Source organism: Geotrypetes seraphini, chromosome 10 (assembly GCF_902459505.1).
Source record: "Geotrypetes seraphini chromosome 10, aGeoSer1.1, whole genome shotgun sequence".
Taxonomy (NCBI): domain Eukaryota; kingdom Metazoa; phylum Chordata; class Amphibia; order Gymnophiona; family Dermophiidae; genus Geotrypetes; species Geotrypetes seraphini.
In genome coordinates, this window is record NC_047093.1 from 138,483,201 (window position 1) to 138,508,492 (window position 25,292).

At 45.1% G+C, this 25,292-nt stretch overlaps 1 protein-coding gene across 4 annotated transcripts in view; it reads left to right on the forward strand.

Moving 5' to 3' along the window:
- The window catches only part of LOC117367456 (serine/threonine-protein kinase SBK1-like), a 36,893-nt gene extending 13,942 nt beyond the window's left edge, over positions 1-22,951 (forward strand). For 2 of the 4 annotated variants that reach the window (XM_033960002.1, XM_033960003.1), the window contains 3 exons: positions 13,483-13,676; positions 17,001-17,203; positions 18,340-20,973. In XM_033960002.1, coding sequence (XP_033815893.1) covers positions 13,511-13,676; positions 17,001-17,203; positions 18,340-19,443 — 1,473 coding nt within the window. In that variant the 5' untranslated portion in view covers positions 13,483-13,510 and the 3' untranslated portion in view covers positions 19,444-20,973. Of the gene's footprint in view, positions 1-13,482; positions 13,677-17,000; positions 17,204-18,339; positions 20,974-21,874 lie in introns of those variants that run through there. The other 2 variants (XR_004540768.1, XM_033960004.1) reach the window with 2 other exon arrangements.
- Positions 22,952-25,292: the final 2,341 nt, after the last annotated feature.

Below are 25,292 nucleotides of genomic sequence, written 5' to 3' on the forward strand. Positions count from 1 at the left end.
CGCTAAATTTTTCCCAATTTAGGTGGAAGTTGGGGGTCTACGTCGGAGTCGGAGATGAGAGTGTAGTGTGACCAGAAGTCTGCTGGATTAAGATGTTCTCTTGTCCAGTTTTACTATTAGCAAACCCGTTTGCTGCAAATCTGTCGGTAACCGAGTTACCAAGAAAAAAAGGGGGTATATAAGGGATAATTAATACAGAAAATTTGTATTATTTTTTTAATTTAGTGCCTAACTTCCTATTTGTAAAAAGCTGTAGAAACTTATTTTGAGCACACAACTTTTACCCTGACATAATCTATTAACGTTGGTCCTGGCTGGGAAGCCATTAAGACAGGGGTGTCCAATGTCGGTCCTCGAGGGCCGCAGTCCAGTCGGGTTTTCAGGATTTCCCCAATGAATATGCATGAGATCTATTTGCATGCACTGCTTTCAATGCATATTCATTGGGGAAATCCTGAAAACCCGACTGGATTGCGGCCCTCGAGGACCGACATTGGACACCCCTGCCTTAAGATAAGTGTTGCTGTTCTCATTTCTCCTTTTTTTTTTGCTACGTTATATTATATAATTTTGATAAATTTATAAAGTTATTTTAGTTAATAGATTTAAAATTTGCATCCTTATCCAAGCTAATTGATAGTCTCTATTTAAATAAATTTATCAATTTAGATTAATAAACAAACAAATTAATAAAAAATTGTGTGAGGTAGGAAGGAGGTTTGAAGTAAATGATTACATCATATGCACTCAAGATGAAGACCTGAAATAACATCTAAGTTGTAAGAGGTCTCTTTACTGAGAATCATGCATCCTTTATGATACTTCAGCCTCTAAAATTAAAATTAAAATAATTATATCAGGGTAACATAGTAACATAGTAACATAGTAGATGACGGCAGAAAAAGACCCGAATGGTCCATCCAGTCTGCCCAACCTGATTCAATTTAAATTTTTTTTTTTTTTTTTTTTTTTCTTCTTAGCTATTTCTGGGCAAGAATCCAAAGCTTTACCCAGTACTATGCTTGGGTTCCACCTGCCGAAATCTCTGTTAATCTCTGTAAAAGTTGTGTGCTCAAAATAAGTTTCTATATGTGGGTTATTAGCAAATACAGCTTTTTACAAATAGGAAGTTAGGCACTAAATTAAAAAATAATAAAAATTTTCTGTATTAATTATCCCTTGTATACCCCCTTTTTTTCTTGATCGTTGAATTTTTGTGGGTTGGATAATTTGAATAATGATCCATGTGTTTGTTAGGTAACTGAGTTACCGTCAGGTCTGCAGGTTTTTTGAAAGGCCTGCCTGTCTTTTTTATTCATTTTTTCCATGGCACAGATATTTTGCTTGTTACACATGCATAATATCTGCCCCATAAAAAAAATTAATAAAAGACAGGCAGGCCTGTCAAAAAAATGTACCCCCACACACAAACGCGCCCCCCCAAGCACGGCTGCCCCCACCCCCGACTGGCACAGCCCTCGCCCTCCCTCCCTCCCCGTGACCGGCATGGCCCTCGCCCCCCTCCCAGCATGGCCCTCCCGCCATGGCCCTCGCCCCCTTTCTGGCACGGCCCACCCACCCCTGGCACCAAAAAGTTGGGAGCAGGAGGGGGTGTTCAGTCCCTCCTGCTCCACGGCCTCCCACCCTCGGCCCACCCCTGGTTGGCACAGGCAGTTGGGCCCAACCCACCCTAGTACCTTTAAAGTAGTTGGGAGCAGGAGGGATGCCCAGACCCTCCTGCTCCAACCCCAATCTTCTAGAGCAGGAGGAAAGTCCTCCTGCTCCTGTTCCTCGGACCACCGCTGCACAATAGGGAGGAGCCCAAGGCGTCTCAGTCAATCAGTGCCTTAGGCCCCTCCCCGTGCATCAGATGATGCACCGGGGCGGGGCCTAAGGCTGCTATTGAGCAGTAGCGGCGCAGGGAGCAGGAGGAAAGTCCTCCTGCTCCAGAAGATTGGCATAGGAGCAGGATGGTCCGGGCACCTCTCCTGCTCCCGAAGATGGGAGCCTTCTTGTCAGAATGAGCAGGAGGGACCGACTATTTTAAAGATACTGGGGTGGGTGGGCCGGGTCCAACTGCCTGGGCTGACCAGGGGTGGGCAGGGAAGTGGGAGGCCTAGGAGCATGAGGGACTGAGCATCCCTCCTGCTCCCAACATTTTGGGGGGGTGGGCCGTGCCGGGAAGGGGGTGAGGGGGTGGGCAGCACTATGTAATTCTATCTCCACTGTGCTCTCTGAGCTCTCGCAAGTGTGATACCTTGTTTGTCTCCTTTGTAGCATCTGTTCAGAAATAGGGCTATTGTTACAGGAAGGTTCTTTTATTTTTAAGCCCTGTTGATCAACGGGGGTGTCCGGCAGGGCCTGTGTGTCGGGCCGGTGGGTGGGGCTAGTGTAGGCTCTCCTGCCTGCTATGCTCTGCCCCAATCTCTCTTGCCTACTCGCCGGACTCTCCTGCTCTCTGCCGCCATTCCCCGCAGTGCAGGCCCGCTTTAAAATCACGGGCTTGCACTGCAGGGAACGGCGTCAGAGAGCAGGAGAGGCCGGTGAGCAGGTAAGAGAAATCAGGGCAGAGCAGGGCAGGCAGGAGAGATCGGGGCTGAGCCCTGACAGCAGTGACAGGAGGCTGCTTCTCCTGTCACTACTGTCAGGGTGTGTGCATGAGCAGGGATCGCTCTCTAGTGATCCTGGCCGTGGTTAGGGGGCGTGTTAACAATCATCCCCATTTGCATGCAGGCCTTTAGTGAATTCGTCGGCCGGCATGCAAACAGAAACAGATCGCACACGGTTTGGAGGTTTAGTGAATTTGGGCCTTTGTTAACTCTCATAGTAAGATTTGATTACCTCCCTATTATAGCTCATCCCCATGGTTTTGATGCCACTGGTTTCAGTAGATTGGCTATACAGAGGGTGATGAGCTGGAACAGAGGGCCCAGAAAAGGTGCTGCAGGTTGGAAGTGAACAAGGGGAGCCTCCCTGGTCCAGATGGCTTCACGGCTACCTTGAAATAAATGATAAACCTCCTCCTCTCTGTCACTTATGCATTCTCTTAAAAAGCACAAGGGCTTTTTTTCAGATCCCAACTGAGTTCACTTCTTTGGATTAAACAGGATCTCCAATAAGAGACTTTTGGAATCTGAAGAAAGGAGGGCTGCCCAAGTCCAGTCCTCGAGATCCACTGGCAGGCCAGGTTTTCAGGATATCCACAATGAATATACATGAGAGAGATTTGCCTGCACTGCCTTCTTGGTATGCAAATCTCTCTCATGCATGTTCATACTGGATATACTGAAAACCTGGCATGCCAGTAGATCTCGAGGACCGGATTTGGGCAGCCCTGCTCTAGGGGTTAACTGTCCATGTCTGCTGTGTTTTCTGATCAGTCTTGAGATGAGAAGAAGCCAGATTTTATTGAGGATGGCAACTCTGAGATGCTGGCAGTAGGTAACATGTTGCGTTTTATCAAAATTTTAATAAATTTGAAACTTGAACATGTCTCTCAGGTAGCTTTAAAAAGTTTAAAGATAGATAACTTAGAAATGATAAACCAAGCTCTGCTTTTTCCCATGCCTAATATCATGCCCCTCTTTTCCTTCCAACCTTCTTATCCCCCCTCAACAATTACGCTGTTAAAAAATGGGGTCACGTAGAACTTGTAGGACGCACTAGCTGGGAAAATGTCAAAGCCGGTATTAGAACTAAGATCCAGAGAGATAAAATGATTCAGCCCAGGATTACACACAGAGTGTCAGTGACAGAGCTGGGAATTAGAGCCGAGGCTCAGGGAGATAAAATGACTCGCCATAGGATCACACAGACACACAGAAGGGCATTCTCTAATATCACTGGCCATAAATCTATAAAATAATGAGTGGAGTGGAAAGGGAAGATGTGAATCACTTGTTTACACTTTCCAAAAATAATAGGACTAGGGGGAATGTGATGAAGCTATTAAGTAGTAGATTTAAAACAAACAGGAGAAAATATATCTTCACTCTACATGTAATTAAACTCTGGAATTCATTGCTAGAGAATGTAGTAAAAGCAGTTAGCTTAGCAAGGTTTAGAAAAGGTTTTGGATAAGTTCTTTTAAAAAAAAAAGTCTATAAGCCATTATTAAGATGGACTTGGGAAAATTCACTACTTATTCCTAGGATAAGCAGCATTAAATCTGGTACTGGTGGACACAGCAATGAAGTCAACAGCACAATGTGCAGCAGCCGCGAAGAAGGCAAACAGGATGTTGGGTATTATTAAGAAGGATATTACGACCAGAACGAGAGAAGTCATCCTGCCGTTGTATCGGGCAATGGTGCGCCCGTCCCTGGAGTACTGTGTTCAGTATTGGTCACCGTACCTTAAGAAGGATATGGCAACACTTGAGAGGGTCCAGAGGAGAGCGACACGAATGATTAAGGGCATGGAAAACCTTTCATACACTGAAAGATTGGAGAGGCTGGGGCTCTTCTCCCTGGAAAAGCGGAGACTCAGAGGAGACATGATAGAGACCTACAAGATCATGAAGGGCATAGAGAGAGCAGAGAGGGACAGATTCTTCAAACTTTCAAAACATAAAAGAACAAGAGGGCATTCGGAAAAGTTGGAAGGAGACAGATTCAAAACGAACGCTAGGAAGTTTTTCTTTACCCAGCGTGTGGTGGACACCTGGAATGCGCTTCCAGAGGACGTAATAGGGCAGAGTACAGTGCAGGGGTTCAAGAAAGGATTGGACAATTTCCAAAGGGATAGAGGGGTATAGATAGAGGGCTACTGCACAGGTCCTGGACCTGTTGGGCCGCCGCGTGAGCGGACTGCTGGGCAAGATGGACCTCGGGTCTGACCCAGTGGAGGCATTGCTTATGTTCTTATGTTCTTATGTTTTACTCCTTGGGATCTAGCTAGGTACTTGGGACCTTGGTTGGCCACTAATGGAAACAGGATACTGGGCTTGATGGACTTTCAGTCTGACCCAATATGGCAGCTCTTATTTTCTTATGTGAGTCAAGTACAGTATAGGACAATCGAACCACTGTGACATCACTGATGAGGTTGGCTCTTAGGCATTGGTGGAATGAGGCATTATGACATCACAATCTCAGCTCTGGATTGTTGCTACTCTTTGGCTTTCTGCCTGGTTCTTGGGACCTGGATTGGCCACTGCTGGAAACAGGATTCTGGGCTTGATGAACCTTTGGCCTGTTCCCGTATGGCAACTCGTACGTTCTTAAATCTAACGATTCAGAAAAGACAAACGATTCTCTAAGAACCTCAAATGTTAATGAAGTTCGTGGAGGGTCACCTAATTTCCATGAGAGCAGTCGCCGGTGATAGCGATCAGCACATGCGCAGAATAGTCCACAAAAAGAGGCATAAGTGTGCCCATGTGCCTGATTGTAGTGCAATATAGCCCTGGGTGGCAAGGAGGTGCGGAGAACTGCCAGCAAATTCTACGTCGTCGTGTCAATCATAGGCGTGCCAGTGTTACTGGATGGGGGGCGGTGGGAAGGGAGAGGAGGTCCATCATCATCTTTTAACAAGTGCTTGCATAAGACGCGCTTCTAATTCAGGCACTAGAGACCCGTGCTTTTGAAATTTGACTATAATATATGCAAATAGTGTGTTTCCTTTTCATTTTTATCACGAGCCACAGCCAGATACATGCGCCTGAGACGCTCTTTTCACAGTACCGGCACTCCCAGACCAGTCAGTAATTTGGGGGTCGTTAAAACCCGGCGCTTCGTTTGGAGAATCACCTGGCGACGATAGAGAATCGCCCGGAGTATTCGTTTAAATATCAATTACCTCCTTGCGCTACATTTTGGCAGAGTCGGAGGCTGCTAGGAAGCTCGGAAAAGGCCAGGGGAACCATTCCGAGAACCGGGAGCTATAATACTGGCGCGCTAAACCGGCTGGAACCGATTTTGCGACCACCGTTAAAGGCACGGCGGGTTTTGAGAATCCGGCCCACACACACATACAACACATACATAGGGATAAGGCAGGAATCAGGACCAGTGGCTTAGAAAGGGGGGGCGGGGGGGGGGGGTCCACCGCGGGCACTGTCTTAGTAAGGGTGCAGACATCCATCCTCCTCTCTGTCCCCCTTCTGCTGCTTCCCTTCCCCCGCACCTCCGCAGCAACACCCGACCTGCTGCCGCGCCAGCATCTGTTCTTCCTCTGATGTCACTTTCTGGACCTGCGCCTAGTATGTGACATCAGAGGAAGAGCCGACACTTTCACGACAGCAGCTTGGGGGTTACTGCTTACTGATGCAAGGGGGAAGGAAAAAAGCGTGTAGAAGTGGGGAAGAAGGACACCACTGCCCCGGACGCCTCTCACCCTTGCTGTGCCACTGATCAGGGCTTCCCTAAATGATCACTTTCATCCCCTCCCCTAAAGCAGAATCTTTTTCCTCCAGAGGTAGGTGGGTCCTGTTGTAAGACAGAACCAAAAGTTCCGATCCACGCATGCAAATGAGGGCAACAGCATGCAAAGTAGGCAGGGACCCGATTCATTAAAGGAAACATATTTAAGTTTCAAGTTTATTAAAAGATTTTTTAGACCGCTTAATTAAATATCTAAATAGAAAAAAATGTACATCATTATAAAAACAGATAAAAAGAGAATCCAAGTATAAAAAAACCCCAAAAACACAGACGTACGGACCTATGCAAACAATAGGGAAGTGGGGAAGAACTACAATATTTATAGAAAAGGTAAAACATAAAAGGAAAGTACAGTTGGCTAGGGTAAGATAGCAGTTTATTTTAAATTTTAAAAATTTAGGAATTTAAAGATTTTTGAAATTTTAAAATATTAAAACATTGAAATATTAAAATATGCCCTGAAAAGGACAGTTACATTACATTACATTAGAGATTTCTATTCCGCCATTACCTTGCAGTTCAAGGCGGATTACAAAAGATATATAAATGGGGGTTACAAAAGATATAAAGAATGGGGGTTACTATGGAAGAATAATAGACATTTCTAGCGTTGTACAGAGTAGATCATTCGAAGAGAGTTGTAAAAATTCGATCCATTGTCATTTCTAGAGTTGTTGAGAGTAAGAGATTTTAAGAGTAGGTGTGGTTAGGAAGTTTTTTTTCACGCAAAGGGTCGTGGACACTTGGAATGCGCTACCGGAGGAAGTGATCAGGCAGAGTACGGTACAGGGATTCAAACAGGGATTGGACGAATTCCTGAGGGATAAAGGGATCGTGGGATACTGAGGGAGGAGCTGGGATGTAACACAGGTATAGAAAGCTAACCAGGTAATAAGTATAGAAACCCAACCAGGTCGTGCATGTGCAAGACCAGAGGGTTAGGACTTCGATGGGAAGATAGGACTTCAATGAGAAACCAAGGTGGCAAGGGAGCCCCTTCTGGTGATTCAGACAGGTCGTGACCTGTTTGGGCCGCCGCGGGAGCGGACTGCCGGGCAGGATGGACCTATGGTCTGACCCGGCGGAGGCACTGCTTATGTTCTTATGTTCTTATGACTGTTTCAGGGCTTTCTTGAAGAGTATAGTTTTTATTTCTTTTCTGAAAATCTTGTAGTCTGGGGTGGTTAACATTAGGTTGGAGATTTGGTTATCCAGTTTTGCAGCTCGAGTGGCTAGGAGGCCATCGTATTGTTTTGACCGTTTTACTTCCTTGATCGGGGGAGGTGTGAAAGGGGAGTGCGTTTTTCTATGTCTGGTTATTGTCCAAAACCCTCCAACACCGACTGGGCTGGCCGATCAAAAAAAAAGCGACTGCCGAGGACCAGTCGCTGAAGCCCTTTCCGGCTGCCCTGCCTTCTGCCGCCAGCCCCTATCCTGCAGCCCCGAACGCCCCTGCCTGCCTGTCTGCCCCGAACACGCTGCCTGCTTGCCTCCCTTCCCCGCACTGCAAGCCCGTGGTTTTAACCCTCGGGCTTAAAACCATGGGCTCCAAAAAAACGATTGCCTATTTTTTTTTTTATTTTTTTTTTTTTTATTCTTTATTTATCATTTTAAAAATTTTAACAAAATCAAAACATTTTGTACAGAAAGATTGTCAGATCGAACACAAAATAATAAGTAAATCATTAACATAATATGGACAAAACTCTAATCGGACAATCTCAAGTCCTCGATAATTATGTGATCCAAGATATATATAAGAGTGAACTTTTAAGGAAATCAATTTTAAATTCTATATAATAAAGAATAGTATCATGTGTCTGACTTGAGGAATTATTCTAATACCAAGTCCAATTAGTTGTTATTACAGTTACATAGTTGTTATTGTGGTAGTTGTTGTTATACCCTCTTTTTCCAGACGTTTCAGTGTCAGAAAAGCTGTAAGTTGAGATGGCTCGAAAAACACATACTTATCATCTCGATATCTTACTATACATTTACATGGGAAACGTAAAAAGAAAATGCCACCCAGCTGTGTAACTCCTGCTTTCAACAAAAGAAACTGACGTCTACGATTCTGAGTTTCTCTACTAACATCTGGAAACATTTGAATTTTCAAACCCAGGAACTCCTTACTCTTGTTCCTAAAAAACATTTTCAAAATCCAATCTTTATCCGGCAACAAAGCCACAGATAGTACAAGAGTTGCTGGTTTAACCAAATCTTTATCTGATGTTTCCAAAATTGCTGTCAAATTTTGTTGAAGGTCTTGTATTTCCTGTCTCTTATTCTCCGAATGCTGACCCCTTACGTTCATAGGCAAATAATATACTCGAGTGAGAGGAGGCAATGATTCCTCAGGAATATTAAATATCTCCATGAAGTACCTTTTTATCATCTCTCTCGGGTTTACAGATAGAATTTTAGGAAAATTCAACAGTCGTAGGTTATTAGTCCGATAGTTATTTTCCATAATTTCCAATTTTTTTTCTAATACTTTGATTATCATTTATTATTGTAGATTGAACTTGTTTAATCATTTTCACTTCATTTTCGATACCTCCCAATTTTTCTTTGACATTGGAAATTTCCTGTTTATTTTCCTCTATTGTCTGTTTTTTAATTTTTATATTCTTTTCACCTTCTTTAATTTGTTTAGTTAGTGAGTCTCCCAGTTTGGAAACTAAGTCCCAAATTGAATCAAGAGTCACTTCAGCTGGTTTCATATTTAAAGAAAGTCTCATGTAAAGTTGGGGAAGACTCACCTTTACTGCCTTCTGTCTGTTGGTCTGGTTTTCTCCTCCTTCTGCTCTATCCGCTCTATCTACAGATGGTCTGCGCTTGCGCGGGGATCGCTATCGAGCGATCCAGGAAGGCAGATGGGGGCGTTCTTCCAATTGCCCCCATCTGCATATTGGGGCTTCGTGAATTCATCGGACCTGCCCGGATTGAGCCGATCGGGCAGGTTTGTGAATCTAGCCCAAAGACCTTATTTCATGAAGACAGAGTCCAGTCCACACTGTGATGTGAGCGTTCCACAAAAACATATCCATCTAGAATTCAGCCTGGATTCCAGGTTAGAAACATAGAAAGATGACGGCAGATAAGGGCTACAGCCCATCAAGTCTGCCCACACTATTGACCCACCCTTTTAAGACTACTGGCCCCCTTAAGTCTGATCATACTGCCACTCTACTGACCCGCTCTATTAAGTCTATACCCTAGTGACCCTATTCATTGGTATGACCCTCGCAGTGATCCCACATAGGTATCCCATTTATTCTTGAAGTCTGGGATATTGCGGGCCTCGATCACCTGTATTGGAAGCTTGTTCCAATGCTCTATCTCTCTTTCCGTGAAGAAGTACTTCCTGACGTCTCCACGAAACTTCCCTCCCCTGAGTTTGAGCCGATGTCCTCTTGTGTTCGAGGGTCCCTTGAGAAGAAAGATATCATCTTCCACCTCGACCCGTCCCGTGATGTACTTAAATGTCTCAATCATGTCTCCCCTCTCCCTACGCTCTTCGAGAGTGTAGAGCTGCAATTTGTTCAGTCTTTCTTCGTACGAGAGACCCTTTAGCCCCGAGACCATCCTGGTGGCCATCCGCTGAACCGATTCAATTCTGAGCACATCTTTACGGTAATGTGGCCTCCAGAATTGCACACAGTATTCCAGATGAGGTCTCACCATGGCTCTGTACAATGGCATCATAACTTCAAGCTTCCTGTTGACGAAACTTCTCTTGATACAACCTATCATCTGCCGTGCCTTATATGTGGTTGTCTGGGTTACTCTTGGTACATTTTGTGGACCAGTGGAGGAGTTCCCATTTGCTTGTTCTTCCTTTGTAGGGATCTGAGAAGCTTAAGAGCGGAGAAATGACACGGGGACAAATTTTCCCCCATCCTCGCGGGAACTCATTTTTCCATCCTGTCCCAGTGAGTTCTTTTCCTGCCCCATCCCTGCAAGCTCTGTCCTCATCTGCACAAGCCTCAAACACTTTAAAATCATAAGTGTTCGAGGCTTGTGCAGTTAAGGCAGAGCTTACAGGAATGGGACAGGCCAGGGACAGAGAAATTGAGTTCCTACAGGGATGGGGATAAATTTGTCCCCATGTAATTCTCTACTGAAGAGCTCCCATTCTGAAATCACTGGTTAGACAGTATCTTAGGCTCAAATTAGCCATCCTCAGAGCTGAAATTGAAACGGGTTCCATTTGACACATCCTGCCTGGGGGTGCCAAGGTGATGAAGACGTCAAACCGCAGACCCTTCTCCTGATTCTGAGAAGCAAACATCTTTGGGGTAGGTTTATTTACTGCAGCGAGGAGAATAGGCAGAGAGAACCTGAGACAAGTCAATATAGCAGGTTTCCTCAGAATGTGGAAAATACCAGAGCAGATGTCAGAAAAATGCAGGGAGTGAAAATACCAAAGAATGCACCAACAAAAGGTAGAGAGAGCAGGGACTGAAAATGCCAGAGGAGACTCCAGAAAAAAAAATATGCAGGGACTGAAAATACCAGAGGGAAACTCCAGGAAAATGCATACAGAGCAGGGACTGAAAATACCAGAGGAGTTGCTGACAAAATACAGAGAGCGCAGAGTCTGAAAATACCAGGGATGCCAGAAAAATGTGGGGGTACAGGGGCTAGGAATACCAGAGGAGTCTCCAGGAAAATGCGAAGCGTGCAGGGGCTGAAAATACCAGAAGAGCCCAGGAAAACACAGAGAGTGCAGGGGCTGAAAATACCAGAGGAGACTCGGACAAAATACAGAGAGCGCAGAGTCTGAAAATACCAGGGATGCCAGAAAAATGCAGGGGTACAGGGGCTAGGAATACCAGAGGAGTCTCCAGGAAAATGCGAAGCGTGCAGGGGCTGAAAATACCAGAGGAGGACAAAATACAGAGAGCGCAGAGTCTGAAAATACCAGGGATGCCAGAAAAATGCGGGGGTACAGGGGCTAGGAATACCAGAGGGGTCTCTAGCAAAATGCAAAGCGTGCAGGGGCTGAAAATACCAGAAAAGCCCAGGAAAATACAGAGCACACAAGGACTGAAAACACCAGAGGAGACTCCAGCAAAAGGTAGAGAGAGCAGGGACTGAAAATGCCAGAGGAGACTCCAGCAAAATGCAGAAAGCGCACATAGGGAGAACAGCACAGCACAGCAAACTCTTCTGTCATCGACACTTGTCAAACTGGCTGGGTCTTCTCATTCCCCAAATCCACTTCAGGGCTCTGGTTACAGATAATAGCGGAACAGAGTCAGCAAATATCCAACCCCTCCCCATTCTTTAATCGCCCCTTTAAACTTTGGGGACCTGTTAAAAGAAATAGTGCGCGTGTGGAGGGGAGGGGGGGGTGATGAGAATAATTGCCTTGGCAGGTTGAAGGTTTGTGATAGCAGGGAGAATGTGTCTCTTATATAAGAGAGTATTGCCAAGGACACAAATATCAGGAGTTGCAGTGATAAATCCGTCTACAGCTGGCACACATTAAGGACAGGAAAAGATGTGGAGTAGAGAATGACACGGTGGCGGTTTACCCGCGGCCACCGCATTTTAGCCGCGGGTCACCCACCGACAACGGGGAAGAAAACTAGCAGTCGCTGCGGCGACGGGGACAAGGCCATTCACCGCTCGCGGGGCGGTGAATGGTCTTGTCCCCCGCAGTGAGGCATGAAGGATCGCGCGGTCCCCGCAGCTCACACCCGCCCGCCCAATCGATTCCAGTGTCCAGCCAGCTCTCTCCCCTCTCCTCACCCCAGTCCGCAGATCCTCCTCCTCGGCGACCCGCACGCTACCAGAGAGCCGCGCACACCCGCCGCTGCTCAGCCTCGATCTTCTGCTCTGACGCAACCGGAAACAGGAAGTTGCAGCAGAGCAGAAGATCGAACACTGAGCAGCCGCGCGTGTGCGGCTCCCTGGGAAAGCGCGCAGGTTGCCGAAAAAGAAAACCCACAAACCAAGGTGAGGAGAAGGGAGAGAGCCGGCCAAACACCAGGATCGACCGGGCAGGCAGGTAGTGGCCGCGGGGACCGTGCGATCGCTAGTGTTCCCGGTTCAAATTGGAAGGAGGGAGTGAAAGGAAAAAGGCTTATATGGATGCAGCGGGGACGGTGACGGGGCGGTGAATGGGATGGCAGTGGCGGTGACGGGGCGGTGAAAGGGATGGCGGGGACGGTGACGGGGCGGTGAAGGGATCGGCGGTGACGGGGCGGTGCAGAGGATGGTGGGCCGGTGACGGGGCGGTGACGGGGACAGATTTTTTCCCCGTGTCATTCTCTAATGTGGAGTGTGTGGCACAGTGGTTGGAGCTACGGCCTCAGCATGGGGTTGTGGGTTCAAACCCCGCGCTGCTCCTTGTGACCTTGGGCAAATCACTCGGTCCTCCATAGCCCCAGATACGTTAGATAGATCGTGAGCCCACCGGCACAGTTAGGGGAAATGCTTGAGTACCTGATTATTAAACCGCTTAGATAACCTTGATAAGTGGTATATAAAAACCTAATAAACTTGAATGTTTTTATAGGGGAACTCCAGTTACACTTGATCCTGTCACAATGATTTGATGAGCCCTCCATCCAGCCTCTGATCCCTCACCCTTGAACCCTCCAGTCCTAGAGGCTCTGTATCCCCGTGTCCATTCCCTGATGCCCCAGTCCTAGAGGTGACAGACTCTATCCCTGTGTCCATCCTCCGAACACCCTCCGGTCCTAGAGGGGACAGGCTCTGTATCCCCTGTGTTTATCCCCTGATCCTCCAATCCTAGAGGTGACAGAATCTGTATTCCCGGGTCCATTCCCTGATGCCCCAGTCCTAGAGGTGCCCCGTGTCCATCCTCCGAACACCCTCCAGTCCTAGAGGTGACAGGCTCTGTATTCCCGGGTCCATCCCTTGAGCCCCTGTCTTAGAAGCGACAGGCTCTGTATTTTGTACTCCTCCACAGTCCTGTATAATGTGTTGACCATTGTAACTTCCTGGGTAACTGACCCAACCTCTTGTAATGTAATCCCACCTTGAACTGAATTGGTAAAAGTGGAATAGGAAACCTAATTAACATAACGTAACCTACTTATATAATCCCCCCTTTGTACAGGTGCTAGAAAGTAGAGGCCCAGGCAGTCATGAACCAATACGATTTGGCTGAGAATGAGGCAGTTCTGCAGGAGATGATGGAACTCACTTCCCAGACCATGCCCCGGCTGGAGTTGAATGAACATTACCGCATCATCCAGGAACTGGGCAGTGGATCGTACGGCCGAGTGCTGCTGGCAGAGCATCGCAAGCGAGGTGAGTCCCTTTGGCACCAGCGGGAACGTCCCTAGGGTCACCGCAATTACTGACCAAGCTAAAGCACCTTCGTCTCCAGGAAATGCCCTGGCTCCCTTATTGCTGTAGCACTCAAGTCATTATAATCTGGGCCTTGCTCCTGATGCATGCTGGGATTTGTAGTTTTCCCTAGGAAACTAGACCTACAGTACATCCCTCTGCATGCCAGGGGTCAATATGGGCTATAGCAGATTTAGGCCTCTTTTAACTCAGTACACTCTCCTGAGCTCAGAGGCCCCATCTGGGAGTCTTTGTGCATGAACAGCCGTCACCCATGGGAGTCTAGTGATGTTAGTTACTTTGGGGATGATTTTAATAAACAGTGCCGTTTACAGAATCACACCTGTTGGTGCCTATGGAAAGACTTAGGCACCGGAAATGTAGGCCAGGGGTTTTTTTAATTTATAATATTTCTTTATTGAGCAAACCAATACATACAGAACATAACAGAGTAAATGGACATCCATCAATCCAGAAAAAACCGCCCTACTGGGCATACAGAGAGCAAAGGTCATAAACACAACCAAGATCAGATGAATCAGGATCAAGAGGTGCTCAATACAATTTTCCATGTAAAACCCTCTGAAAACCCCCCCAGGACATATCGTAGCACCCCAATACTATAACATACATTAGAATACACCTTAGAAAACCGGATCCAAACACCCCCCAACCCCCCACCCACCCCTACTCCCGACCTGTGAAATATATAGACGAAATACACAAAATAGACAAAAAATAGACAAAATGGGGAGGAAAACTAGGTCACAAAGGGAAGAAGAGGAAAAAATAAAAAGAAAGAGAAATGAACCCCATAAGAGAATCCAAGTAAGAATGAGTCTGAAGAGGGATAGTACAGAAGAGGACAGAAGACCCCAGTAGATGCTAACAGTTCAATAGTAGACTCCTCTCGCGATGGGGAAGGGACAGCCAATACTCCTCCCATACATCCTGAAATCGAGACCACCTTCGTTCATCCCGAGTGCCCGCAGCCCATCTTTCCAAGAGAGCTAAGTCATAAAGAGACCCCCTGCCATCGAGAGAAAGAGGGAGCATGTGGCTCTCGCCAAAAAGTCAAAATGGCTTTCTTAGCCAAGGCCAGGGTTTAAAGGCCTACATTTCAAGCACCTATGTTTTTGGAGAATCGCGCTTAGCGTCGCCTATGTCAAGCTCCGCCCATAGACACGCCCTCTTAGGCTTTAGGCACCTATCTTTTATAGAATCAGATAAGCACATATCACCCAATTCATTTGTTTGTTTGGGGGTTTTGGGGTTTTTTTTAACCAATTTTTGAGGCTTTTAAGGGTATTTTTGCCAATTAAGTTAGGTATCCTTTATACCAGTGTATCGCAAATTGTGTGCCCCGGATGATTCCAGCTGTGACCCAAGGTGCCAGTGAGGACAGGCACCAGTGCCAGCTGACTGCTTAGAGGACGTGCCTCTCGCGGTGCCTCTCCTCCTTGCAGGTGCTTGTGCTCCTTCTCCTCACCCCTTCTTCTGCAGCACCCCCACCCCCAACGGTGGTCAAGGGAGGCTCAGGGCCACAGCTGGAGAACATCCCTGCATGTGCGGACGTCAACGTGATGACATCATGCACGCACGGACATCAACACAATGATGTCATGCATGCTCATGATGTCACTGCGTTGACGTCCGTGCATTTCTGGGTGCCCTCCAGCCGCAGCCCTGAGATTAGTATGCCAGCAGCTCATAAAGTTTGCAACATACTACTTTATACAATTAGGATTACCAGACGGACAGATTTTCTGGGACATATCCTCCTTTTATATGGGTTTTGAAAAGCTTCCGTTGGGGCGAATGCAGCATGGTGACATCACACACACACACACACACACACACATGACATAATTGTGTCGCATCCGCGCATGCGTGGATGCTGTCCCGATACACGGACAGGTTAAGGGGGGCGGGGCTGGGGTAAGACATGGGTAAAACTGGGCGGGCCTGGGGGTGTGGCCATGGGTCTGGATTTTCCTTCAGGAAAATCTAGTAACCCTATTTACAATCAGCCCCTTTGTGTTCAGATCTTGTTCTCCCTGATCTTTTACGGTGGAGACGCTCTCCCTCGCAAACCATAACAAAACAAAAAGATCCAAGGACTAAGTTTAATCCCATTCTTTGGTATTTTAGAACAAAAAAGGTATCACTACCAGAACGAAGGAAGTTATCCTGCCATTGTATCGAGCGATGGTGCGCCCACATCTGGAATACTGCGTCCAATACTGGTCACCGTACCTTAAGAAAGACATGGCGATACTTGAGAGGGTCCAGAGGAGAGCAACTAGGATGATAAAGGGAATGGAGAACCTTTCATATGCTGAAAGGTTAGACAAACTGGGGCTCTTTACCCTGGAAAAGCGGAGACTGAGAGGAGACATGATACAGACTTATAAAATCATGAAAGGCATAGAGAAGGTGGAGAGGGGCAGATTCTTCAGATTAGCGGGGACAACAAAAACAAGAGGTCATTCAGAAAAACTGAGAGAGGACAGATTCAAAACGAATGCAAGGAAGTTCTTCTTCACTCAGAAGGTGGTGGACACCTGCAACGCGCTTCCAAGTGAGGTGATAGGACAGAATACAATACTGGGGTTCAAAAAGGGACTGGATGACTTCCTGGAAGCAAAGAGGATTGCAGGGTACAGATAGAGGGTTACTCTACAGGACATTAAGCAAAAAGCATATTAGAGTTTAGGGTATGAGCACTATCAGGTCATGGACCTGAGGGGCTGCCGCGTGAGCGGACTGCCGAGCACGATGGACCTCTGGTCTGACCCGACAGGGGCAATACTTATGTTCTTAAGTTCTATAAGACAGGGAACAGGTGGGTCCAGGGTCCACCACCAAGACCTGCTCATGCCTCCCTACTCCCATGACAACAGCCTTCGTATTATAATGTTTATAGAACACTATCCAGTTGCCGAGCGAAAGTGAGGTGGATGTACAGACTAGAGAATGACATGGGGACAAAATTGTCCCTGTCCCCACGGGAACTCAATTTCCCTGCCCCCTCCCCGCGAGTATTGGCGCTCTCCCTGTCCCTGCCCCATTCCTGTAAGTTCTGCTTTAACCGCACAAGCCTCGAACTCTTATGATTTTAAAGTGTTTGAGGCTCGTGCAGATGAGGACGGAGCTTGCAGGAATGGGGCAGGGACGGGAAAAGAACTCGCTAGGACGGGAAAAAATTTGTCCCCATGTCATTGTCTAGTACAGATCCAGAGGCCGGTGATTATTACTCATAAAGCCCCTTCCGTCCAATCCCAGGCAAGCCTATGGCGCTGAAGTTGATGCAGAAGAAGAAGACACGACGGGGGTCCTTCCTGCTCGAGTACTGTGTCTCGATCTGCCTGGCCTCCCACCCCCACATCATTGGCACCTTTGGCATCGCCTTCGAAACCAAGAAACACTTCGTCTTCGTGCAGCAGTTGGCCCTGGCGGGCGATCTCTTCTCTATTCTGGAACCAGGAGTATGTGTGGGATGGGGCAGTGTGTGTGTGTTTGGGGGGTGTGGGGAGGGGGGGAGGAAGCTTGCGCTTTTGCCCCCCATGCTTTATCAGTTCTCTGGATCAACAGAGGTGCTCAGTTCTCAGCTTCCAGCCCTGGCTTTCACCAGCACTAAAATTAATTAGAACAGCTGCTAAGTCGATATTTGGGGTCTGATTCAGAGAGGCCTCTTTCCCATTCCATGTCTGTGGGCCAACACCTTCCAGACCCGAGCTTCAAGTGTTTTGCTACTGTTTCTCTTCTGCGCAGATCAGTGCCCAGCACTAACCCTCCCCTGGACCTCCTCACCCTTTGTGAGAATGTCATTTTCACATTAGGAATCTGCAGTGCCGCTGTGTGAATAGGCTTTAAGCAGGACCCATGCTGGGAGGCGTGTGATGCCCTGCAACATTATACGGTTAGGTAGCAGGGTCGGCAGAGCTGTGAGATGTCTGTGAATTCTTTGTCCACGCTTAGGGAGAAGAGGACCCCCCCTCCAGTTCTCTTCTTGGGCAAGAACTTTCCAGAAAATGAGTCTGGGAGGGCTAACACTCATCCATGTGTTACTGGAACAAGAGTTAAAGAGGAGAAAAGTAACCTTCCAGCTTGCTATATATTTCATTTTACTTTGGGTATTTCGGCAGGAATCGAGGCCTACACACGTGTGCTCATATTAATCCATTAATACCTCAAGGTCTAACATAACATAACAAAACTTCGGTTCTGTGCGGTTAACAAAAATTAAAATACAAGCGTACACGATGTGAGCACAGTTAATTAATCTAAATATTTCCCAAATAGATCATAGATTTTCTAAATGCCAGATAAGAAGTATAGATAAAAAGATACGTACTAACCTGTTTATCCCGTAATGCTGCCTGATATGCTAAGATCTTACTAAAGAAACGTTTATACACACATCCTTTTACAGAAGGAAAGTCACCTCACAAAAAGTGTTGAAGAGGACTGGTGTCTGCTAGACTGTGTGGTAGACAGTGGCCTTCCCTGTTAACCCTTCTCTTTCTTGATCCATTCACCCTGCTTCCTATCTGCTTTCTGCTAACGCCCTTGGGATGTACACATGCTCTGAATATCAACTGAGTGAAGTCTCTCTCTTTAGGTGGGACTTCCTGAGTTGGTGGTGAAGCGTTGCACCCGGCAGCTGGCCGATGCCCTGGATTTCATGCACAGCAAAGCACTGGTTCATCGAGATATCAAGTTGGACAACATCCTTCTCTTTGACAAGGACTGCCGTCTTATAAAGCTTGCAGACTTTGGCCTCACTCGCCTGCAGGGCTTCCCCATCTGTCCCATGTCAGGAAATCTTCCCTACACGTCCCCTGAGCTTTGCAGCTTAGAGATGGGTGACACGCTTGACCTTGATCCTAGTTTAGATGTCTGGGCATTTGGCGTGCTTCTCTTCTGCCTATCCACGGGTTATTTTCCCTGGGATTTAGCTCTGGACTCAGACAATCAGTACCAAGAGTTTTCCAGCTGGCAAAATGATCAGGATGATTTATTCATCCCTTCCCTGTGGAAAGCTTTCACTGAGGAAGCCCTGGAAATGTTCCAGAAACTTCTGGCTCTTAATCCTGACAAAAGGAGCCCAGCCATTGAAGTTCTGAAGTACTTAGAGATCCCATGGAGAGTCAGCACTCAGAGCAAGATGATAGAAATCTTGGACAATGATCCATGCCTAGAGACGGAGGACAACATAAGTTTCCTTAAAGTTAATGCCAGCATTGAATGTAGGGTGTTCAAGGAGGCCTGCTCCATAACACCAATCAGTGAATCTTCCTCAGGGTGTCATAGCTCATCTGCTGACTCAGTGGCTGAGAACCAAAATTCTCCTTCAAGTGTTCTGTCCAAGAAAGGCTCCTCGAGATGTTCCAGCTCTTTGGATGGCTTGGTGGAAGAGGAGAAGTGGTCGGAAGACAAGAGTTCCTCTTCTATGGCATTATATGACACATGCTCTTCAGCATGCCCAGGATCTCCCACCAGTATGGTATCAGAGGAGAAGTGGATAGAAGACAAGAGACTCTGTTCAAAGCTCCCATCCAGTGAATACTCTTCCAGATGTCCCAGTTCCTTCAGCAGTTTCGTGCCTGAAGAGAGGTGGGCAGGAAGTACGCTTAGCCTTGAGGAGCTCATGGATGACACAGATGACATTTCCCTCCCTCATGAAGAGGAAGAAGATCTAGGATTTCTGGTCGAGGAGTTTTAGTGACTAAGGTTTCCTTTATCTGCCAAGTATATCTATCTTGTTTTGCTTGGAGCTTCACGAGAAATTGTTTGATGAGATGTGTGGCTCTAGTGAAAAAGTAGATGATGAGAGGCAAATGCATAACTAGCCTGAAGATGCACCAGCAATACATCTTAACGTCTATGAATAGTTATTGCATGTGCAAGATGGAGACACTGAATGTAGCCATTAGAGGCCAGTAGAACAAGTTGACTCAAAAACTTGTAATGTCACTTTGATAGCCATCTCCAGTTATCCAAAGCCATTGGTTTTCAGGCAAAACCTAATGAACATCCATGGAGACTTAGGGTGAATGTTTCAACTTCCATGCTCATACTTAACATTTATGCATCCTTTAGATGTCTATAGTCAACCCCTAGAAGGTCTCCTTCCAAAGCATTGTCACCAGTCTGCTCTAGTTGAATCGTCGTCACATGGAGGCTGTTGCCACATGACTCAAGTTAATCCTAAGAGGCTTATCCACATCTGGCTGTGCCCTGTTGCATTTCTGGGTAAGTAGTTTCCTAGAGATATTAGAACTGCAAGTCCATAGATACAACAGCATCACAACTAAGCCTGGATCGACCTTTCCAGGTTGTCATGGCAGTCCTAGTGGAAACCTTCTTGATGATACCCAAGAGTTGATAAATGCTATGCTTAACACACAAGTTCTTAGGGTATTTATAGACTCAGAAAGTATATTAATTGGCTGTCCTGGACCTAACTTGTACAAAGACAGTTGAGAATTTAGAAATATAATTTCATTGTCCACAATTTAAGTACCATGGATTCTCAGTGGGACTCTTGTATACTATAGACATTAAGAAGTCTCCATTATGTCCTTCTCAATGGTGCCCGGTGGGCCAGTTCATGTTGCTCTCCTTGTCCGGGTTGAAAGGAAGTGAAATTTGACAAATGATTGGGCATTGGGAATCCATACATTGTATTTATATGACCTGGTTTGTAGATAGCTCATGTGCGGAATTGTATGGACTAGTTTCCTCCGTGGTGGTGCTTGTGACGAAAAGGGCTCATAGGCAGAGCCTTTGGCCATCATTCCTTAGAGTTATAGTTCTTTTCACAAGACTATCTTGTAAATCGCCTTGAACCTGTATGGAATAAGTGCAATCAAGAAAACCTTATTAGATTAGATTAAATCCTTCCCCCAGTCCTTCCCTTCCCCTCCCACCTCTCCCCCTATCCTTCCTCTCAATGATTTTCCTCCTCTACCTCTCTTCTCTCTCTCCTCTTCTCCCCCCCCCCCTTCCTCTCATCTTTTCTGATGAAGATCTGCTCTTCAGCTGTCTGTGCTGTATTCATGCTGTCTGTGATTCACTGTGATGCCTACATGGAGAAACAGAAAAGTAATGTTATTTCTAGCTTTAGTTTAATTTGCCTTTAGATGTTCGCTTACGTACAAAAAAAAGGTTCCAGGTACTGTTGCTTTAATTCTAATTTCTCAAATCTGAAAAGGAAAAAAAACCTGCAGAGACGATATACAAAGTGCCAGGCTGCTTTATTAAAAATAATAAAATGTAGTAATCTCAACAGTGGTTCTCATATGTGAAAAACAGGACCCGACACGAGCCATGTTTCGGGAAAACACTCCTTCCTCAGGGGTCCAGATACAGCAGCAGGACACAATCCGACTTGTTGGACTCACTTCTCGATACCTACGGTTCTCCATAATTGTGATTTTATCTCATCTGGACCCCTGAGGAAGGAGTGTTTCTTCGAAACACAGCCCGTGTCGGATCCAGTTTTTCACATATGAGAACCACTATTGAGATTACTACATTTTATTATTTTTAATAAAGCAGCCTGGCACTCTGTACATTGTCTCTACAGGGTTTTTTTTTCCCCTTTTGTCATTCTTCATCTGATTGTTCACTGCAGACTGGTTAGATTATTTTTTTGTTTCAATTTCTCAAATCTTGCCACGTTGTGCCTCATTCAAGCTCTGCTGATTGTTGCTCATGTGTTTTTCACATGATTTCTTTTGCTGTGACTGGTTTTTGTAGTTCAAAGGGCATTTGGGATTTATACTAAGAAGTTTTGGAGTATTTTTATTGTTTACAGTTTTCTTTTGATTTGTTTTCTGAGTTTGTTTTCCAGGTGGGGTTTTTTTTTGTTTTTTTTCTTTTTTTGAGTCTTTCTCATCTTTTTTTCCACAGAACTCTTTCCTTCCATGTTTCAGTTTCTTGTTCTGTTCTCTGGTGCTTGGGTTGTCCTTTTTCCCCCTTATTTTTGAAAAACAAAACGTTCTGCTTTTCAATATTTTGACTATTTTTCCCTGTCTTTTTAATACCTGGGGGAAATTGCTTTTAATGATTGTTATGGCTGGTTTTGCTTATAGTGGGTTTGTTGTTTTTATTTTTTGTTTCTTCAATCATAATCAACGCTGTCAACCAAGGTGAAACTCAGAAAATAATTCCAGTCTCCAGTCTAGGATTCCATGAAGACCATTCTTACTCTGCCACTGATGGTGACTTTGAGGAAGTCTGTTATCTCCCTGGGCCTAACTCCTAAAATATAACTGCCATAGGGAGAATTGGTGCCTTCTTTCACCATGCTGGCATTTATGGGGCATTTACATGGTGGGGAAGGTGAAGAAGTCCAAGCTTTGCATCACTCCTTGTGTTACCTCACTGCTGTGTCATACTTAGATTGTAAGTCTTGTGGGACAGAGGCATTACAGTCCTGTGAATTAAACTTGGAAATATGGGTATGGATGATATTATTATACTGTGATGCTTATAAGATCATGAATTATGGTGTCTTCATATTGTAGCTTCCATCAGAGACAACTCAGATCACTCAGTGGACATACTGCACTAACATAGGCCATTCAGGCCTAAGGTTGCTTTGTTAATCTTTTCACGCCATTTTCTGAGTTGTAATACATTTTATTCAAATAAACATCTGTTCTAAATCTCCTAAAATGCATTAGAAACAAAGTTAAACAGATTTTTAAAAACCAGGACATTTTTAGACAAGTTTAGGAAAACTCTGGTGTTGATTGGCAAACTCAACTAGGGCAGCCATCTTAAATTTGTGCAGAGAACTCCTTAACATACTGGAAACCTAAGACGGAGAAATTTGAAACACATGCATTAAAGCAATAAAAACTGTTTAAAATCTGCCTGTTTTGGTAATTGATTATTTACTTGAAACCAAAGCAACCTCAAGAACAACCAAAGAAAGACAAGAGCCGAGTTCTTCCTTTCTGGAATACAAAATGGCTGCCGGGTATCAATGAGTCTAATCCAGCCATCACCCTTTGAAGATCACTCACCTTAGGAACTCCTGTACAAAATTTCCTTTGTGTTTTCCCTGGACTGGTTGTTTCTTTGCATAAAAGACAGAGCTTGGTTGTTATGGACTGAAAAATGAATTTAACTGAATTTATGGTTCTTTTTCCTTAGTGTGTGTGCTTTATTACTTCACTCTGGAGCAAGATGGCCTTGAATAAAACTCTGATACAACCACATGATACGTCTCGTAGATAATTATATATATTTTTATATGAGAGATGCTGTTGATTGACCTAATGGTAGCAGAGGAATCCAGCTTAGAGTCTGATCGGGCTGAGGTCACTTATATAGATTTCAGAGTGTTCGGATGTCAACCTGAGTTATCCAGTGCCGGGGGGGGGGGGGGGGGGGGGGGAGGAGGAGGGGGGAGGAGAGTAGGTGGAAGGCTTGAGAATATTCTGGAATTATGCCATAGTTCAGGGATGTTGCCTATAAAGTGTCCTGACTCATTTCTGCACCTGTCTGAAGACCTTCCCACCCTCCTCTCCTCCTACTACTTAACTCTGGGCTACAGAAAACTCCTTTTTCAGAAGATGCCTCAGTCCAGCTGTTGTGCCTCCCCATCTGCATTGCATGTATGGATTTGAAGTTCCCCTTTGCTTCTCTTGGAAGGAGGGAGAGGTAATCAGAACTCCGTGCCGGTGATGGGTGTAAAATGAAGGGCCAGCCTAAGTGACAGTCAACTCGTCACCCTGTACCCAAGTAGGGTTATCAGATGTCCAGGTTTGGAAAGCCTCAAGCTCGGGGCCGCATCTGGAGGGTCTCAGAGCATGCGTGGATGCGACACGGCGATGTTACCAGCATGTGCGCATGCGTGCAACATCATCACGTCCACGCAGGCTCGGAGGCTCTCCAGACAAGGCCCCAAGTTCAGGGAAGAAGACACGGGGTTCACGTGAGGGCGGGGCTGGGGGCTGAACGGGGTGGGGCCACATGTCCTCATTTTTTTTAATGAGGAAATCTAGTATCCCTATTCCCAGGGAAACAGACATTATTTTTCCTTTCCATTTAGAGCGGCCATCATAGAAGTAGGGGTTAGGGGCAGAAGATGACTGTATCCCCTACCTTGCTCACTCACACTCTCTGCCCACCCACTCCATATCAGATTGTAATGTATTTTTCAGGCAACTGTTCCCCCAGAGCAGTCCTGGGTCCCTCTATACCATACAATTGAAAAAAATACTTTACATGCCAGACTGCCCAAGGCATAACGCCTCCCCTCTATCCCCACCATCATCTGTACCCTGTGAAGTATTTGAAACCCAGAGTGGCCTGATCCTGTTCAGATTATTGATTTCTCTTCTTTCTAAAATTCAACAATTACGACTACAAAATAAATGTTCAATTTTGCTTCAGTTTGATTTGTCCATGGTGTTTGATGATGTAGTGCATCATGATATTTTGGTCCAATTACTTTTAGAAATCTTAATCAGGTTGTTCTTGTCTGGTTTTAATATTGGTGGTAATATTTCTAAGTCCTGGCAGCCTCCTTGCGGGGTTCTCAAGTTTCAAGTTTCAAGTTTCAAGTTTATTATTTATTCTTGATTAATCGCTTTCTCTAATTCAAAGCGATATACAAATCAAATTTAATTAAAAGAGAACAAACAAACAAACAAGCAAAACAAACTGTTGGGAATCACAATGCTTAAAAAGGTTAAAACTTATTATACAACATTGGGTAAAAATAGGGTAATGAAATACATTCGTTATATAAAAGAGTAAACATAGGAAAACACATTAGGAGAAACAATAAATAAAAATTCAGGAGTTAAAAGCGTCATTAAAAAGAAATGTTTTTAATAGTGATTTAAATTTTACCAAATCTTGATCGTTCCGTATAAAAATTGGAAGAGCATTCCAGGTTTGAGGGGCTGTTACGGAAAATATAAATTGACGTCTAGTATTAATCAATTTCAATGAAGGTATTGTTAATAAATTTTGATCAATAGATCTTAATGTTCTAGTTGGATGGTAAGGTATTAAAAGTTTATGAATAAAAGCAGGTGTCTTATATAGTAGTGTTTTAAATGTAAGTAAACAGATTTTATAGGTTATTCTATGGATGACAGGGAGCCAATGTGCCTTTTCTAGTAGGGGAGTGACATGATCAAATTTTTTAGATTTAGTAATAAGTTTTATAGAGACATTCTGTATAATTTGTAAACGTTTAATTTCATTTAATGCAATACCTCTAAAAAGAGAATTACAATAATCTATTTTTGATATGACTAATGAGTGGATAAGAATGTTTAAAGATTGTGCATTCAGAAATTTTGAGATGGATCTAATTTGTCGTAATCTATAGAATGAAGTTTTAACAATATGACTTATATGGTCATGAAAGTTTAATTTAGAATCAACAATTACTCCTAATATTTTCGTTTTATTAACTATCTGTAAAGGAATATTTCTTATAGTAATAGGGGTGATAAGTGTGGGATTTTCCTTCCATGGAAAGATCATCAAATTTGTTTTTTTTATATTAAGGGCCAGTTTATTAGTGTTTAACCAATGTTG